General features: G+C 39.6%; 1 protein-coding gene across 29 annotated transcripts in view; it reads right to left on the bottom strand.

The window, feature by feature from the left end:
* ROBO2 (roundabout guidance receptor 2) overlaps positions 1 to 17,735 on the bottom strand; it is a 1,427,252-nt gene that overhangs the window by 172,169 nt on the left and 1,237,348 nt on the right. For all 29 annotated transcript variants that reach the window (XM_070071923.1, XM_070071922.1, XM_051859424.2 and 26 more), the window contains 2 exons: positions 3,945 to 4,102; positions 746 to 866 (listed from right to left, as the gene is read on the bottom strand). In XM_070071923.1, the coding sequence (XP_069928024.1) occupies positions 746 to 866; positions 3,945 to 4,102 (279 nt within the window). The remainder of the gene's footprint in view (positions 1 to 745; positions 867 to 3,944; positions 4,103 to 17,735) is intronic.

The raw sequence follows: 17,735 nt of genomic DNA, 5'->3' as shown, positions 1-17,735 counted from the left end.
CACACCAGAAGTTTCTTTAGAGATCTGTAAAGGATTTGGGGGCTACACTTTGGTGTGCCCTGTAGTAATGACAGAAACAGGAAGGGATCCCATCATATCATGCACTGAACCAGAGGATTATTGAATGAGCAAAGATCTGTAATTTAAAAATCACAATAATCTCTTGTACCTTAAAAAAACACACAGTATTGGTAATAGCCAATTCTTCTGTGCCTGAGTGTGTCTGTGTGTATATAAGGCAAAGGAAGACACATACACTCAAGTATATATACATATAATAAGATAAACAGTCTTTGAATCTTTAAACCTACAAGGACCATAATCTGAAATTTGAAGAAGTGGAAAACAAGCATCTTTAATATTGAAAAACTTCCCCTATATCTTGCAAGTAGTAACAACTTCTACTTGTATCATAGTAAAACCAGTGATGCACTTCAGATGGATGCAATGTCTCAAATAGTTTGAAAAAAAAATTTGCTTTACATTTCTAAGAAAGGCCAAATCCTATAAAAAAATCTGAGTAAAGAAAGTGAACTAATGTTTTAGCAAAATTTTTATCTTCACATCATATGTTTCATTAGAAAAACAAAAAAAATAACCCACCACTTCTTAACTGTCATTGCTTATCACAAGTATTGAGTATGGTCCATATATTTTTTAGGAATATTTAAATATGTAAAAATATTTAAAAGCAAAGGAAAAGTAGATTTAATTAGAAATTTCTCATTTAAAGGAGAGTTTTTACCAAAGACAGTCAGCTCTGCTGGGTCACTGTCTCTTTCTCCCACCATATTGGTGCCCACACAGGTGTACATTCCTGCGTCACTTTTTCTGGTATTGGAGATCATCAGTTTTCCACCTCGAATCTGTTCAAATTAAATAAAACAAAAAAAGGGAAAGAACAGAAACAGAAATGGAAATCAAAGGTCACTAGTAAATAATTTTGAATATATACGCACATGATTTTCTTTCAGAAGAAAATAACTGAGTATCTAAGACATGAAAGTCTCTTTTGGCATCTTCAAAAACGTCTTAAATTCACCTTCAGCGTCAGTCTACATGTTTCCCTCTTGGAGAGTGCTTCTTCTAATCAGCCTTCCTTACTTTTACCTGGTAATATCTGAATCTTATAATTGTGCCCACTAAGTCCTAGGAACCTGTCCACACCTTGAGACTGTACTGAAAGAGTTGCTATTGTCATTTGTCATCAGAAAAGAACATTATACAATTATACATTATACAATTATATCTATTTTGGATACAATAATAAAATCCTGCTGACTTACAGAGATCCAGCAAGGCATAGAGTTTACACGTACTCTGTAGGACAAACAGTGTTCTAGGCATCTGGGACTCGGGAATAACCCCAAAGCACACATCTCTGCCTTTGTGGACCTTATATTTCACTTGTTATTGTTAATTTGTCTCATCTTCATTGCATTTAAGTGACAATCTTTGGTGAAAAGAGCTGGTTGGATTAAAAAGAAATTAAATGATGAGTGTGAGCTGGAACAAATCATTGGAACTAACAGGGGATCCCTAGGTATTGCTTAAAAAGTAAGCATTTATTGACTGAGTGAATTGATGAAATAGTATTAAGCTATTTACTAAGCATCACACTATAGCAGAGTTAGGCTTTTAGTAAGCACAGCATCACTTATAGTTTCCTTTCTAGTTTTTTTTTTTTTTTTTTCTGTCTTGGTTGAATTGGATTCAATAATCTTTATAATAACTGTTCTTAAAGAGATGTGAGATAATTCTGGTTGCTTCCACTATTCTTTTTATTTCATAGGAAAACAAAATACATGGAAGTTTGTTCTCAGAGATATTTCAAGTTCTAAAACTTGTCATGTTACATAAATGTATTTCTGCCTTTTTTTTTTCACATGAGAGGAAAAGATCATTATTGGTGTCTCAATTATACATAGTAAGGCATAATGGGACGTAATGACAATGGCCATGAGGGCATTTTTCTTTCCCATGAAGCTGATCTTCACACTATGACTTGATCAGACCAATGAAACTAAGGCAATTATTTCATAAGAAAGATGCCTACACTCTGTGACTCAACATGCCTTGCTGCAGTTGGAAGCCTGAGACAGTGGGAACTAACCTTAGCTGGCCAGCGAGAAAATTAGAGGCCACGAGACAGAGGACTGGGATGCCCAAGAGTTACAGGTTAACTAGGACGTGCCTTCCCCAAACTCAGACACATTTCTGCACTCTGAGATCTTAATGTTAACAGCTGATGGGTTAAGGCTAGAGACTTGATCTCATTATAGCACCTCACACGGGTGTCTGGTGGGAGGTTTTTGAGTCACTGGGGACATGCCCACAGCAAATTGTTCTTCTTAGAGTTTTGATCATTACTGGAATTCAACTTCTGCCTAGCTGTGCTCTCTCTCTCCTCTCTGCTTCCTGGGTCACCACGTGGTTGTTCCTCTGTGCCCACGATGACCAGCCTCAATCAGACATTGGTCTATGGGGCTGCCTGATCCTGAACTTAAGCCTTCAAGTGTAAGCTGAAATAAGCTTTGTGTTTCCTTAGAAGATTCCTTTGCATATTTTAGTTAAAGTTATGAAAGCAGACTAATCACCCAGCTGAGACCTAACTGTCAGGCCTGTGGTCATCCAGGATCATGTAGCTTGTAATATACCTTTAAACAGGCCACAGAAGAAGAAGGTCTGGCACAGGTCAACCAAGACGGTTCAGAACAGAACCATCAGCTTTCCCTCATAATCATACACTAAATAAGATGGTTACTACATGCCTATGTATTTTGGGATAGTTTGTTACAAAGCAAAAGCTGAATACTGCAAACTTGAATTAGAAATCCTTGAACATTGGTTTTACTCCGTTATTAGGAATATATTTTCATGCCCAACCATAGAACATTGAAGACCAAATGCTCTTTCGTAATGTAGATCCCCACAGCGTGAGCCAAGCCAGAAACATAAGAATGTATGTTGTGATCTCTTAAACATTAAGTTTAAGAGTTAATAGTTTGCATTATTCTGTAATCACAATGTGCCCAAAAGAAAATCCTATTCATAATAAACATGTTTTTAAACAAAATAGCCACCCAGAGTACATGAATTTTTCATTAAAATGGTACACTGGTTCAGCCAAATGAGGTCTTTTTTAAATAAAATACATTTACCTTTTTTTCATCTACTCTTATTTATTGTATTTAATATAAAATTATACTACTAATAATGGAAGGCATTAGGTTGTATTTCATTGGACTGGATTCTCACAAACTTCACATACAAATGTTCAGTGGATCCTCTGAAAAAAATAAAATGCCATCTACCCACTCTACCTATTTAGCAGGTTCTGGGAGCTTCATTTTGAATTACAATAAACCTGATCATCCATTTCCTTTGAAAAATGAAGTATTTCTCTATATGAGCTAAACTGCAAAATCAGCCACTCATTCTATTTAATTTTATTTTACAGCTATTAAATTTACTTCTCAATTAATGCAGATATAAAACTTCACTGTCATAAGTATTATTTAGTTGGAAAATCTAAATTAAGTATTTGAGATGTTCATCTTAAATTACTTCCTCCTGTAGTCCTGAAATAGGGCAAAATGAGATGTTACAGTGAATATGGTTTATGACTAGCATTGATACTTTCACACCCAGGGACTGCATGATCAATAGAAACCTTTGCAGTTCTTAAAAAACAGCCATGACATCAACACTGTATAACCAAGATATATACACACACTTGTACTGGTGAACTGAGTGATATATCATATAACCTGATCTATAAATTTTTGGATTCTGAAGCCTGATTCCAAAGTTTATGTTTTCAAAGCCTTTCCATTTAGCGTAAATGGTCATTAGCAATTAAATACAATTTTATTTATAAACCAAGGACGTCTTTCTAGACTTAAAATTCCTGCTCTCTAAGCTATCACTTTCATGTAACTCACACTTATTCTCTCTTCCTTGTCATCGATTCGAATTTTGTCCTTTTTCCAGTAGATGGTAGGTTCTGGGTGTCCCCGGGGAGGCTGGCACTCCAGGATTGCGGGCTCGCCAGCTGCCACCACAACATCTGTGGGGTTTTGCCGAAAGTCATCTCGTAACACTGAAAAGAAAAAGAAAACTCGATGTCAGTCACTTCGGCTAGATGTTGCGAAAGGTAATTTTGAGTCTATCTTTTAGTAAAAACTGCCTAGATGCTGACTGAGAACATAGTCTCGCTCTGCTTAAAATACCTGAGAGGCAACCTATGTGCCCATCAGTAGGGGAATGGCTGACCATAAGATCACGTACCCTCACTCCAAAGTGCAGTGAAAACATAGAAGCCTAAGGAAAACAAGATGAGAAATATTTATAATGAAAAAGCAAGCTACAAAACTATTAAAGTAATATTCTATTTTCCATAAAGAAAAAATATATATCAAGGCTCTTTAAAATGTTCATTGCCAATGGGATTAAAAGATAAGTGTGATTTTGGTGCAAAACATTTTGAAATTCATGTACAAGTTTTTATATTATGTACTTTTTATGAATTTTTTGATGATCTCTCACATGCATGGATTTCAAAATTTCTTTGCACCAAGATAAGCATATTTTAATTCCAATTTCCATGAAATTTCAGAAGTACTCATACACATACACACAACTACATTAAAAATAAGTATTAAGCATGTAGTAGGACCCGATACAGGTCACATGCACATGGTTTGAGTGTACATATGCATGTCAGTCTGTGAGGGGAATGGAGTGAGTCCTCTTTGAGAAAGGCCTTTCTCAGGACATGAATATGGCAAGACTCACACAGTATTCATTATACTTCAGAATATAGACTTATTGTTCACACTCGCAGTGCACCAGCACCCACATCCACAGGGTAACATTCTCATTGTCTCGCCATCTCCACCTGCCAAGTGACATCTGGGCAGCACGACTTTCAGAGCAGAGCTATGCCTTATAGCAGTGTTGCCAGTCTGAATTTCCCCTGCTTTCATTAAGGAGAACAGCAGGTTGGACCTCCATCATAACCTCCAAAAATCTGGCAGGCCTGGCTCTCCAAATGTCACCTATCCATCAGCAAGTGCTTTTCTGCTGTTGGCAAGATGAAAAGCCTGGAGAAATGACTTGGCCTCATCCGACTGCAGAATGCTGGGTTCACTTGCTAAACAGGGCTATGCCTGTATGATAAACATTCAAAAAAATATTGCAGATAAGCTAATATACACCTTGCATTAACTGCCTCCATTTTTCCTTACTGCCTTCACTTATCTTACTCCAACAGTGACAAATGGTTCTACCGTACATAGGATGTAATTTGTGTTTAAACACACACTTCAAAAATGTTGTGGGGGGCTGGCATTGTGGTTTAGCAGGTAAAGATGCCACTTGCAATGCTGGCATCCCATATAGACCCAGGTTCGTGTCCTGGCTGCTCCACTTCTGATCCAGCTCCCTCCTGATGGCCTGGGAAAAGCAGTGGAAGATGGACTAAGTGCTTGGACTCCTGCTACCCTCATGGGAGACCTGGAAGAATCTCCTGGCTTCAGGCTTTGGCCTGGCCCCAGCGCTGCCTGTTGCGGCCATCTAGGAATTAAACCAGAGGATGGAAGATCTCTTTGTCTCTCCCTCTCTCTCCCTCTCTCTGTGACTCTTTCAAATAAATAAGTAAATCTTCAACAAATTTGTAGAAAATGTCATTAAAACATAAGTTTCAGAGCAAGTGTTTAGCCTAGTGATTAAGACACCTGTGTCTAGGGATTTCCTGAGTTCAATCTCAGCTTTGGCTGCTGACTCTGACTTCCTGGTAAATGTCCTGGCTCCCAGCTTTGCCCCTAGTCCAGACCCACCCATGATGGGCATTTGGGAAGTGAACCAGTAGATGGGAATGCGCTCGTGCTCTCTCACTTGCTCTGTCTCACGTATAAATAATAATAAAGGAAGTTGATTTAGACACGGAAATATTGAACTTCATGCATAGCCTTTTCATAACACGCATTTCCATGAACTTCTAGAAGACTCTGTGTGTGTGTGTGTGTGTGTGCACGCACGCGTAATGCTGTCTGAAATCAGCATTAGGCAGCCTGTGTTATCCTGTAATGTAAATCATGTGCTGCAAATGGGGATTAGGTCAAACCAACTGTGTTTGCTGTCCTGTAATGAGACCTACTTCAACTCTTTGCTCCTTTGTTGTGCCAAGGCTCTAGGTTAATTGTCATTCTCCAAATAAATAATAATAATAATTAAAAAAAAAACCTGTCCTGAAAAGAGGTCCAGAGAGACAACTAGTGACTTTTAGGGCTTTTCTTTCCTTGTGCCTTGCAACACATCCTTTAACAGGGTTTTCCATCTTAATGAAGTCACGGCCCTTTGCAAGATTAGAGAACTTGTCTCCAATTGAAGGAGCAGTAAGAAAGAGTTCGGCGCAAATTGCTCGCTCTTGGCTTGTAAGCTGATTAATTTGCTGCTCTCACTGCTAAGGAAATGTGTTCTATTTTAGCACTGTGAACTGCACATTTTCGTCCCCTTGTCTAACTGGCAAGAAAGGTGTGATTTATATGCATGAGGATTTGCTTCTGAAGGGAGTGAGGGAAGTGTGCATTTAAACATGACATTCATGCAAGGGATGAGGAAGGGTTAACCCTGTGGTTCCCTCTTTCAGGTAAATCCTCCAGGGAGAGCAAGCTGGTGACTTATTTATGTTCTAAATATGGAACAGCTGCCTATTTATGCAATGTTGAGAAGTGCAAAAATATGGTAACAGGGTGATGAGCACCCTGGCAATATCCGGTACTGGCAACAAATGGTGTTTTGGCAGGCCCTCAATCTGTTCCAAAATGGCACATCTGGCCAGTTGAAAAGCCTTCTCCAGAACTGGTCTCCTAACAAATGACATGGCAAAAAGCTTCGGCTCAAATGGCCCTTAAAGATCATTGCTAATCACTCAGAAATGCAGTGTTAGACTAATTTACAACAATTCCAATTTTTAAAAAAAGGCCCTTTGACACAGGGGACAGCAAGTAGAAAAATATCATAACAAACTCCAAGGACTGCTACTCTTGAACCATATAACATGTGTTTATGACATTCACAAAAAAAGGAAAATGACTCCAATTTGCACATGAAGCCAAGAAATCTAACATCAACTATAATTTTAGGCTTTCAGACTATTCATTTGGAGAGTGGGGTGAGATAATGGTATAATTGGTACTGTACCCTCTTCAACTTGTAATACGCTCTTTGCAGTTTATATAGTACTCAGTTAATTGATCTGTGATTAGTGCTACCATTTCTTTTACCTTTGGCATTCAGAATAATAAAATGTGTTCCTTTCTATCTCTCTCTCTCTCGCTCTCTTTCTCTCTCTGTGTGTATGTGTGTGTGTGTGTGTCTCAAAACTTGAAAGGGGAAAACATCATTTTCAGCAGGTTCTAGAACAGTGTTGGGGTTTGGGAAACAATACTCCAAAGTATGGCACTTTAGTAGTGTACTGAGTGCTTTGAACTTAAACTAAAGAGAACCAGGTTCTCTGACACTCTCATACCCCTCATTTATTTCCTCCTTTCCCTCCTGCTGTGGTTTTGAACATGGATTGAATAGGTTCCCTAAGGGTGCATGTGTTGGAAGCTTGGCCCTCAGTGCTGTGATGTTAAAAGGTGAGAAAGCCTCCCAGAGATGGCGCCAGTGGGAGTTCATTTGGTCACTGTGGGTACAGCACTTGGAAGGGAATGAAGCAGTTCTCATGGAACTCTGGTTGGTTCTCCAAAGAGGCTTACTACAAAGGAGTATGACAATCCGTCCCCAGCATCTCTGGTTTCGTGTTTCACCATGTGATGTCTCCCTCTTGCATGCAATGCTGTCATGATGCCTTCTATTTTAAGGTCTTCCTTATAGCCGGCTTCAGGCTGTTTGGACTTTAGTATCCAAACCCCTGAATGAAATAAATGTATGTACATTTATTATACCAATGGAAAACTGACTAATATATCTCCAGAAACACAGGAAGGGGGTTTCACTGAAGTTCTCCTAATCTAAGGGCTGGATTCAAGAGATTAATTCAGACTCAAAAATACTAGATTTGAAGTCACACCAGAAGCCCAGACGAACTTTGACCCACTCAGGCTATTGTCTTTTCATAGAGTAATTTCATCTATCCTAAAAATAATATACTAAAGAATTTTAAAAGCTACTCTTTCTTTAAAATTGCCTACAGTCCCCACTTTGTTCACCCCTGTGAAGAACACACTTAAGCTTAAACCATCTGGCCATTGTTTAATTTTTAGGGAACCCCAGAATATACCACCCTGAAATACAAAGAGATATAAGCCAGATGAATTGAAGAAGCTGGTGAAAATGACAAAAGCTGAATGGATAGCAGGAATTTATACTTTAAAGAAAAAAGACAGAATAGATGTAGTTCAGTAAAGTACTTGTTTACAAACACAAGTTTAGAATACAAATTTCAAATATTCATGGGGAAACAAAAAGGATATCTAGAGGGCCAAAATCCAAACATTCATTCCTGTACATGAGCACAAACGATGGTTCACCTCACTTGTCATTATAAAAGTTGGGTTATCCATGCAGACTTTTTTGCATTGGCATGCACTACAAGACGTGGCTCTGATGGATGAGAAAATTCAAAATTACTAAAATGCTTAGCCAAATGTCGTTTATCTTCATAACATTGCTATAGTTTGGATGCGGTATGTCCTTCAAGGTTCATCTGCTGGAAACTTAGTCCTCACCATTAACCATGGGACATGATGGATGCTTAAGAGGTGGAGCCTAGTGGGGAAGTCTCTAGGTCCCTGTGGGTGTGGCCCATGAAGGGCTGTGCAATTCCCACCTCTTCGGCTTCCTGTTGGTTACATGTTCTCTTCTCACCATACACACATCCACCGTTGCCAAGTGCCATGAGGTCATGCAGCCAAACAGAGCCACCACCGCAGCTTGTGCCATTTAGTGTAGACTTTCAGCCTCCAAAATGTGACAGATTATTAACCTCTTTGCTTTACAAAGTCATCCTACTACCTCTGGTACTTCATGGTAGTAAATATGCTAGCACTGTCCTATGAACTAAAGACTATGAAATAAGAATAACATGATACTACCTGAAGTTGGCCCTTTCTCTAATGACTTTCTGTGGTTCTTCCCTCCTTCATTTGTTTCCTTGTGAAATCCCCTTCCATTTAGCATAGACTAAACCTGGTGATCTACTTTTAAACAAATAAAATACTGCAAAGTGATAGGACATCACATTTAAGATTTGGTTATAAAATATTGTGACTTCCATCTTTTTGGCATGCTCCCTGTCTCCCCTCCCACTTCCTGCTTCATGTACTCTCCCGATCATGTAAGAGGTCAAGTTGTCCAATGAGAATGTCCTCTTATCAGGGATCTGAAGGTAGCTTCCTGTGACCAGCCTTCAAGAAACTAAGGTTGTCAGTTCAACAATCAATCCTTAAGGATCCCAAATCACCACTAAACTTTGTGGAATTTAGTTATAGGTAAACAATAAGGGACTCTAGAAACAGCTTTGTGGTTGGTGATTTTGCAGCTTATATCTTTGATTCCTGCTTCCTCACAACTCCAAATTTATTCACACACCAAGCCTTCCCCATTCTTGTCCTAAACCAGTATTTCTCAGGATATTTTTAAACTCAGTTGCAAATCATTGCTCAAACACTTCCATATTAAAGGACATTAGCAATAATAACGAGAGGAGACTGTAAGTAAATTACTTCTGAAAGATATATTCTTGAGCAACAACACGTACATGCTTTCAAGCGTAGCTACTTGAAACATAATTCCTAAAGCTACAATTCATAAAAGTATTCACATACACCATTGAATAAAGAAAACCAGCTATGGCCGGTACCGCGGCTCAATAGGCTAATCCTCCGCCTTGAGGCACCGGCACACCGAGTTCTAGTCCCGGTTGGGGCGCCGGATTCTTTCCCGGTTGCCCCTCTTCCAGGCCAGCTCTCTGCTGTGGCCAGGGAGTGCAGTGGAGGATGGCCCAAGTGCTTGGGCCCTGCACCCCATGGGAGACCAGGAGAAGCACCTGGCTCCTGCCATCGGATAAGCGCGGTGCGCCGGCTGCAGCGCGCCAGCCGTGGCAGCCATTGGAGGGTGACCCAACGGCAAAAGGAAGACCTTTCTCTCTGTCTCTCTCTCTCACTATCCACTCTGCCTGTCAAAAAAAAAAAAAAAAGAAAAGAAAAGAAAAAAGAAAACCAGCTATAACAGATTGATGATGAGAAAGGTAATCTAAGAAGAAATGTAATAAAAAGCATGACTAACAGCAATTGAAAACCATAGACAACAGCACTGAACAAAGGCTTCCTTGGACAGAATGTCTGTGTGTGCATCCAAATACGGAAGCTGTGTGTCACAGTGCCATCCAGACCGATAAGAAGAAAACCGAGATCCAGCCCAAGTGGATGCTTATCTGCTGCACATTTTAGTTTTTCAATACCAAATTTCAGTAATCATGATACACTAGCAGGATACTCAGGAGCCATTAATCATGCACACCGGAAGAAACTTGAAAAAGTTTGTAGGAAAATGGAATTTAAACATGTTTCTTTTGGTGCAAAAATTATTTAATATTTATTGATTTACCTGAGTGACACAGAGAGGGAGAGACAGAGTGATATAATGTCCATCTACCAGTTTACTACCCAAAGGCCCACAACAGCCAAAGCTAGAAGCCATGGATTCCATCTGAGTCTCCCATGTGAATGGCAAGAACTCTGAAGTACTTGGGCCATCTTCTGCTGCCTCCCAGGCACTTCAGCAGGAAGCTAGATCAGAAGCACGGAGTGGCCAGGACTCAAACCAGGCTTTCCAATATGGGATCAGGCATCCCCAGTGGTAGCTTAACCTGCTGCACCACAATGTCCATCCCACAGAAAATTTTGAAATCCATGCACTTTTTTCACCACATATTTTCCATGAATTTTGTAAAGACCTATGGTAGGGGCCGGCACTGTGGTGCAGCAGGTTAACACCCTGGCCTGAAGCGCTGGCATCCCATTTGGGTGCCGGTTTGTAACCCGGCTGCTCCACTTCTGATCCAGCTCTCTGCTATGGCCTGGGAAAGCAGTAGAAGATGGCCCAATTACTTGGGCCCCTGTACCCGTGTAGGAGACCAGGAAGAAGCTCCTGGCTTTGGATCAGTACAGCTCCATCCATTTTGGCCTACTGGGGAGTGAGCAAGCAGATGGAAGACCTCTCTCTCTCTTTGCCTCTCCTCTCTCTGTGTAACTCTTTCAAATAAATAAATTTTAAAAAAAAAGACTTATGATAGACAATTTATGAAATTATGTGCTGGTTTTTCAATAAGAATTTTTCTGGATCATTTAGCAAGCATACAGAAAGACACTTTATCTCAATTTTACAAATAACTGCCTTACAATAACAGATAAAATCTAATGAGGACATATTATGTGCCAAAAAACTACATCATGGATATGTAATAGGTCACTTCAACTTTGTCTATTGTGTTAAATCAGTACAGGGTTTGAACTCAGTATGTCTGACGCTAGAATCCACATATGATCATTATGCAACACTGACCTGTAACATAATCTGCTTCCATTTATACTGTCCCCACTGCTCTACTTCAGAAGGGTCCCCTATGGTCATTGAATTAGCATGAGAATACTCTGACTCCTTTTCTGATCTATTTTTTAAACTCTCCATTCTAGTTGTTATGAGTTTGCTAAAATGCAAATACAATCATCTCAATTCGTTTCTCACACTTTTGTAACAGTTCTTAGGGTAAATTCTCTCTTTAGCGTGATTTCAAATGTGTATAGAATCAGACCCTACTTATATCTCAAGACTCATCATAGAATCTTCTGCCACTTTCATTCATAGGCATAAAGAAACAACTACTTAGCCCTGCACATTGGCATTTGATGGCCTTTCTGCATGCAAAAATCTCCCATATCACTCTTAATTCTATTACCTCTGTGTATTCCTTCCTCAAATATATGAAGGGAACACAAAAAGTTTATGGAAAAATAAAACTAAAATATAAGTTTCTTTTGGTCATAACACAAAAGGTTCACTCATTTGATAGTGAGGATGGAATGTACTACCTTGAGAAACACCGAGCACTTATTGCTGGGGTCATATATCTTGCAATCACATGTACATTAGAAGCATTTTCAGTTAACTTTTTTTTGGGGGGGGGGGGACAGGGAGAGTGGACAGTGAGAGAGAGAGACAGAGAGAAAGGTCTTCCATTTTTGCCATTGGTTCACCCTCCAATGGCTGCCGCAGCCGGCGCACCGCGCTTATCCGAAGGCAGGAGCCAGGTGCTTCTCCTGGTCTCCCATGGGGTGCAGGGCCCAAGCACTTGGGCCATCCTCCACTGCACTCCCTGGCCACAGCAGAGAGCTGGCCTGGAAGAGGGGCAACCAGGCCAGAATCCGGCGCCCCGACCGGGACTAGAACCCAGTGTGCTGGTGCTGCAAGGCGGAGGATTAGCCTAGTGAGCCGCGGCGCTGGCCTCAGTTAACTTTTTGAAGTCCCCTTCTACCCTGCTCCTTTGCTGTCAGGTTGAGACTCATTCATCTGAAAACTCTTTCTATAAGTTGGACTAGGTAACCCTCCAAAGAGCTTCCACTTTAAGGGCATCAGAGAAGTTAATAAACTACAGTCATTCCTTGGTATCCATGGGAAGTGATTCCAGGACCTTCTGCTTATAACAAAATCCATGGATGCTCAAGCCCCTTATATAAAATGGCATAGTATTTGTATATAATTGTATGTAATTGTGTATAATTGTATATAATTGCACAATGCCCAGCCACCAATATACTTTAAATAATGTCTAGATTACTCATGTATTGCAATGTAAATACTATGTAAATAGTTGCTAAGCCATATTGCTTAGGAAATAAAAATATTCATAAATGTTCAGTAAAGACATAATTTGAAAAGTATTTTTAATATGCGGATGGTTCAATCAAGGGATGCAGAACCAATGGACATAGAACAACCATACTCTTAATTAGTCGGTTGAATTGATGCACTCCTTTTCAAGGGATATATTTTAGTCCTTTCTAATCTAGACCACAATGTTTGATCGATTTTAAAACATCATTTATAAAAAACAATTCAAGCTGGTTGGATTGAAGGGACAGATTACACTTGACTATTTAGACCCTTGAAAATAAAAGCTAGATAGTTCAAGATGATCGGAAATCCATCTCCCAAGGAAACAAAAGATTCACGTTCAATAGCCTAACTGGTAACACAAATTATACTCTATCACAGTGAAAATTATAACAGACCAAAAGAACAAAATGTGATGCTTGCTTCCATAACTGTCCACATTCTTTTCCTAACTCTCCCAAGACCACCACCACCACCATCACTCCTCTCCAGGGGAAATGATCGGGTGTAATCCCAATAGCATGAAGCTCAGAGCTTCCACTCCACCTGCGAGGAAAAGCACCTTGTATTCCTGGACTAAATAGTGGTTGTTGGCATCTTCTCTGTGAGCTCACAGTAAACTGCAGATTCACAATGAAACTGAGATTATGTGCCTTAGAGAAGGAGCTAGGAGAATTTTGGTTCTTGATGACATGGCTGCCCAAGTCAACCCCGAAGATGTGCTAATACTGGCCTTTCTAGTTATGTTCCCTTTCATATTAACGCCAGTTTAAATTAAGTTTTCCTTTCCCACTGAAAGTTCCCCCACTGAATGGCATAATAATTCTGTATTCATCAGGATTTTTTTGACTAAAACGCCAAATAAATTTAAAGAAGGAGTCACCATTCAAAAGAAACCACTTTATTGTGCTTGCTCCTATCAAACAGAATATGGTCAGAGTGGATAGGTCAGCCGCCAGCCAAATAGACAATCCAATTGGGTATTTGGGGAACAAATTGTAAGTGGTTCTTCTGCACAGAAGGGGAATGGGAAAGAAAGAACTCAGTAGGGAGACATCCTGCTACCGCTGTGCAAGCTGACACTCTGGCACCCCTGCAGCCTGCTGACAATTCCAAAATGAGAAGCTATCACCCCCCACCTCCACTCAGACTCCCTGTACAAGCAAATGCACTCAGCAAATGATCCCGATAAACCAGCGGTATGAATTGGAGCATGCCAAATAAACAAGAGCGCCCTGTGACTTGTTCATTTTCGAGCCACAGCATTTTGTGAAGCCTGGTTATTCTGCAGGGAATAAAACACACAAACACACAATTCACACAAGAGAAACGGCCAGCTCTGAGTTCCTTAGCCAAGTCTTTATTCTCGAATCCTTTTTTTAGCTCTGTTCTGTCCTCACCCACAGTATAATTTGAAGTCCTGCTAAGAGTGCCAAGTCTTCCTTAATGTTTTCCATTAATGTTTAAAACTTGCTGAAGGATTCTTAGAAATTGCATGGAAACATTGTGCTCTCTGTAATTTGTATCCATAACCTCTGTAATGCATATGTTCTCCTTGGGGACCAAGTGTTGAGATCATTCATAAACTCTTGGATCACATGTGGCACTGCAAACTGGTGACATCTGACCACGGCAAACTCAAGGCCTGTCTCTGGCAATCATTTGCTTTGCTTTGCAGTGAAGGAGCCAGCATTTGGCAAACCTTCAACACTTGGAAGTCCTATTTTTGGCCAAACCTAGCATCTGATAGTTGACAGGGATCTGCATACCCTATCTGTTAGCTTATAAGGAAGCTGTGGATTCAAGCTAATTAATGCTTAATCTCTCCCTTTTTTCTCTCTTAAAGAGGCACTATCCACAGAATTGATCATGTGGGCTCGAAATCTCCGGAATCCCAGTGAGCTCAAAGGAAGGATGGTCAGTTAAAGACTGTGCCCAAACGAAGTCTGATGTGAAGAGGAGGACGGTGCCCAGAACTGTGAATATTAAGCTAGACATGTTTAAAGCATTGCCTTCCTCTACTGCAGAAAAACATTCTGCTCTCCACGCCCCTTGAAATGGTCACTCTGTTCCCCAAGGGGCTGCCTTCCAGCACCTGCCCACTTAGGACTAATCCCACTATTAGTCACAGTAACATCTATAACTCTGGAAATTAGAATTTATAATACATTGAATTTAAAATTAAGAACAACACCGTCTAGCTATTAAAAAAAAAAGAGGCTCAGGACAGGCACAAGGGGAAAAGGCAGATTATTTCAAGTTTATAATATTGCCTCTTATGGTCCTTATATTTGGTTCTGCAAGATAAATAAATAAATAAGCACACCCGTTTTATAGGATTTACATTTACAGGAGAATTGCAAATAACCATCTGTCTGCTTCTAATTTTTTCAATCTGGTTTGTGTCCCATAAGCCTCAAGTCTTCCGTCAAAGCAGTTAAGCTGCTAGGTACTAGGGAGACTTGCTACAGGTGCCTTCATTGCCCACTGCTCCCTGTTTCCCTCCCCTCACTTAACTCTCCCAATTTCACGAAGACAGAATTTGAGAGGATCAAATATCATACATGTATAATTAATAAAAATTAAGTTCAACATATGTAAGTGTACAACCTATTTTTTTTTACTTTTTTAAATTTTTGACTGACAAAAGTTGCACTAAATATTTATGGAGCACCATATGATGTTTTCATACGTGCATATGTTGTATAATATTCAAGCCAGGGTAAACTTCACTACCTTCTCACACTACTTCACATATATGAAGTATATATTTAAATTCAAACTTCAGGATTTATTGTTGCCCATCATTTATTACTACATCTGCTCATCTGAATATTACAAATGAAGATTACTCTCAAGGAAATATTAATGTGCTGCTTTACTCTAGGTCCCCACAGATTAGCACTCTCCTCCTACCTTGTTAGTTCTCATCTGAGGACATTAGCTTTTACAGTATTGCCTTCTCACATGGTTCACAGAGGTAGACGTGCTCAGCAGTATCTCCCTGTCTTTCCAGCCTCTCCTAGTATCAACATGCTATCGCTCTAATATTTCTCTCCTATGGCGTATTCTGATGTGCATGATCAACATGAATTACAATGCCAAGTAACTGCCAGATGTCATGAGTTATAAACTCAATAGTCTAAGGATTATTAGACATTAGGGCACCCTACAGTGCAAGGGTGTCCTGGAATTTATGTGTTATTTATTACCTATTGGCAGGGTCTCAAAGTAATCTCACCCCTGCTGATGAGATGAGGATTGGGAGGAGAAGAAGGTCAAGGTCAACCTTCCTTGTGAAGAATGCTAGCTAGTTCCAAACTACTGTTGCTTTATCTTTTTCTCCCTACCTGAAATTCAACAGATCTCTGAAAGAAGGGATATAGATTATCATGGAACTATGGGCTTTCAACCTGATTCTGCTGAATTCACTACTTCAACAATGCATTTTGTAATCATAACCACAGAAGGTCCAATTCAGTAGGCACACATAAAATCCCACCATAATCTATGAACTCAAAAATGACCAGTTGGAAAGTGTGTTTATTTTTATCCTTTATACAGGAACATAGACCAAATAAAAAACTGCATTATCCTACGTATGAATTGTTAAGTTAAAAATTCATGCACCACACGCCTGCGGATGCTTCAGTCTTACTCATCCAATATTAAGATTTGCATATGTCCACATTACACAATATGGGTATTGCTTTATGCTGTCATGAATTTTGCTGAAATGGATGCAATTTGACATGCTATACTCTTCAAGAAATGTTCCATTTGATTATAAGATGACAAGAAGCTTGAAATGTCTCCTAATCCAGAATGTAGCATATTTATTTTTAAATTGGCTGATTAAAAGGAAGCTCTATCACCTCTCTCCTCTTTCCCAAAGCCTCAGGAATCTTCTTTCTTTGACTATCAAATGAATTCTGAATGCTGCAGTTAACATTCAGCAATCTCATTATCCATCTACTATAAATCTTCAAAAGCATCACCATGTTTTGACAGTTAAGCATGAGAAGGGGAAGCAAGGAGCATATCCAAGTACTTTTTATGAATGCAAATGTCCTAAAGACCAAAATTTAAATTATTTCAGAAAACTCATATTGACAGTGATTGGAAAACAAACTTACCACTTTTTGCTTACCTATGAAAAACATAATTTCTTATATTTATGATGCTAACTCAACACCCCCAGCCTTGATATTAAACAACAAATACTGATTTTGAAACGGTATATGTAGTACTGAGTTATTATGATGAAAACTAGTTACCTGTGTGCTTTCCCCACAAATTTTTAAAATTTAAAATTTCATCTATGATTTAATCAAACTATCAGGTTTTATGTGAAGCTAGAAAGAATCCCTCCCAAGGCTGGCGCTGTTGTGTAGCAGGTAAAGCTACCACCTACAGCGCCGGCATCCCATATGGACATCGGTTCTTGTTCCAGCTGCACCACTTCTGATCCAACTCTCTGCTATTGCACCTGGAAAAGCAACAGAGGATGGCCCAAGTCCTTGTGCCCCTGCACCCAACTGCGAGACTGGAAGAAGCTCCTGGCACCTGACTTTCAGACAGGCTCAGCTATGGGTCTGTGAACCAGTGGATGGAAAATCTCTCTCTCTCTCTCTCTCTCTCTCTCTGTCTCCCTCTCTGTGTGTACCTCTGCTTTCAAATAAATAAATAAATAAATCTTTATAAAAACAGAAAAAGAATTCCTTCTTGTGATATACACTGAAGTCAAACTTGTGTACACATGGAATTTATTCTCGGCAAAAATAAAATAAAATTGCTTATTGGGTCTGGAGTTATATTTTATTCTTGTGCTC

This window comes from Oryctolagus cuniculus, chromosome 4 (genome assembly GCF_964237555.1).
Source record: "Oryctolagus cuniculus chromosome 4, mOryCun1.1, whole genome shotgun sequence".
Lineage (NCBI taxonomy): Eukaryota > Metazoa > Chordata > Mammalia > Lagomorpha > Leporidae > Oryctolagus > Oryctolagus cuniculus.
This window is presented reverse-complemented; position numbering and strand designations above follow the sequence as displayed.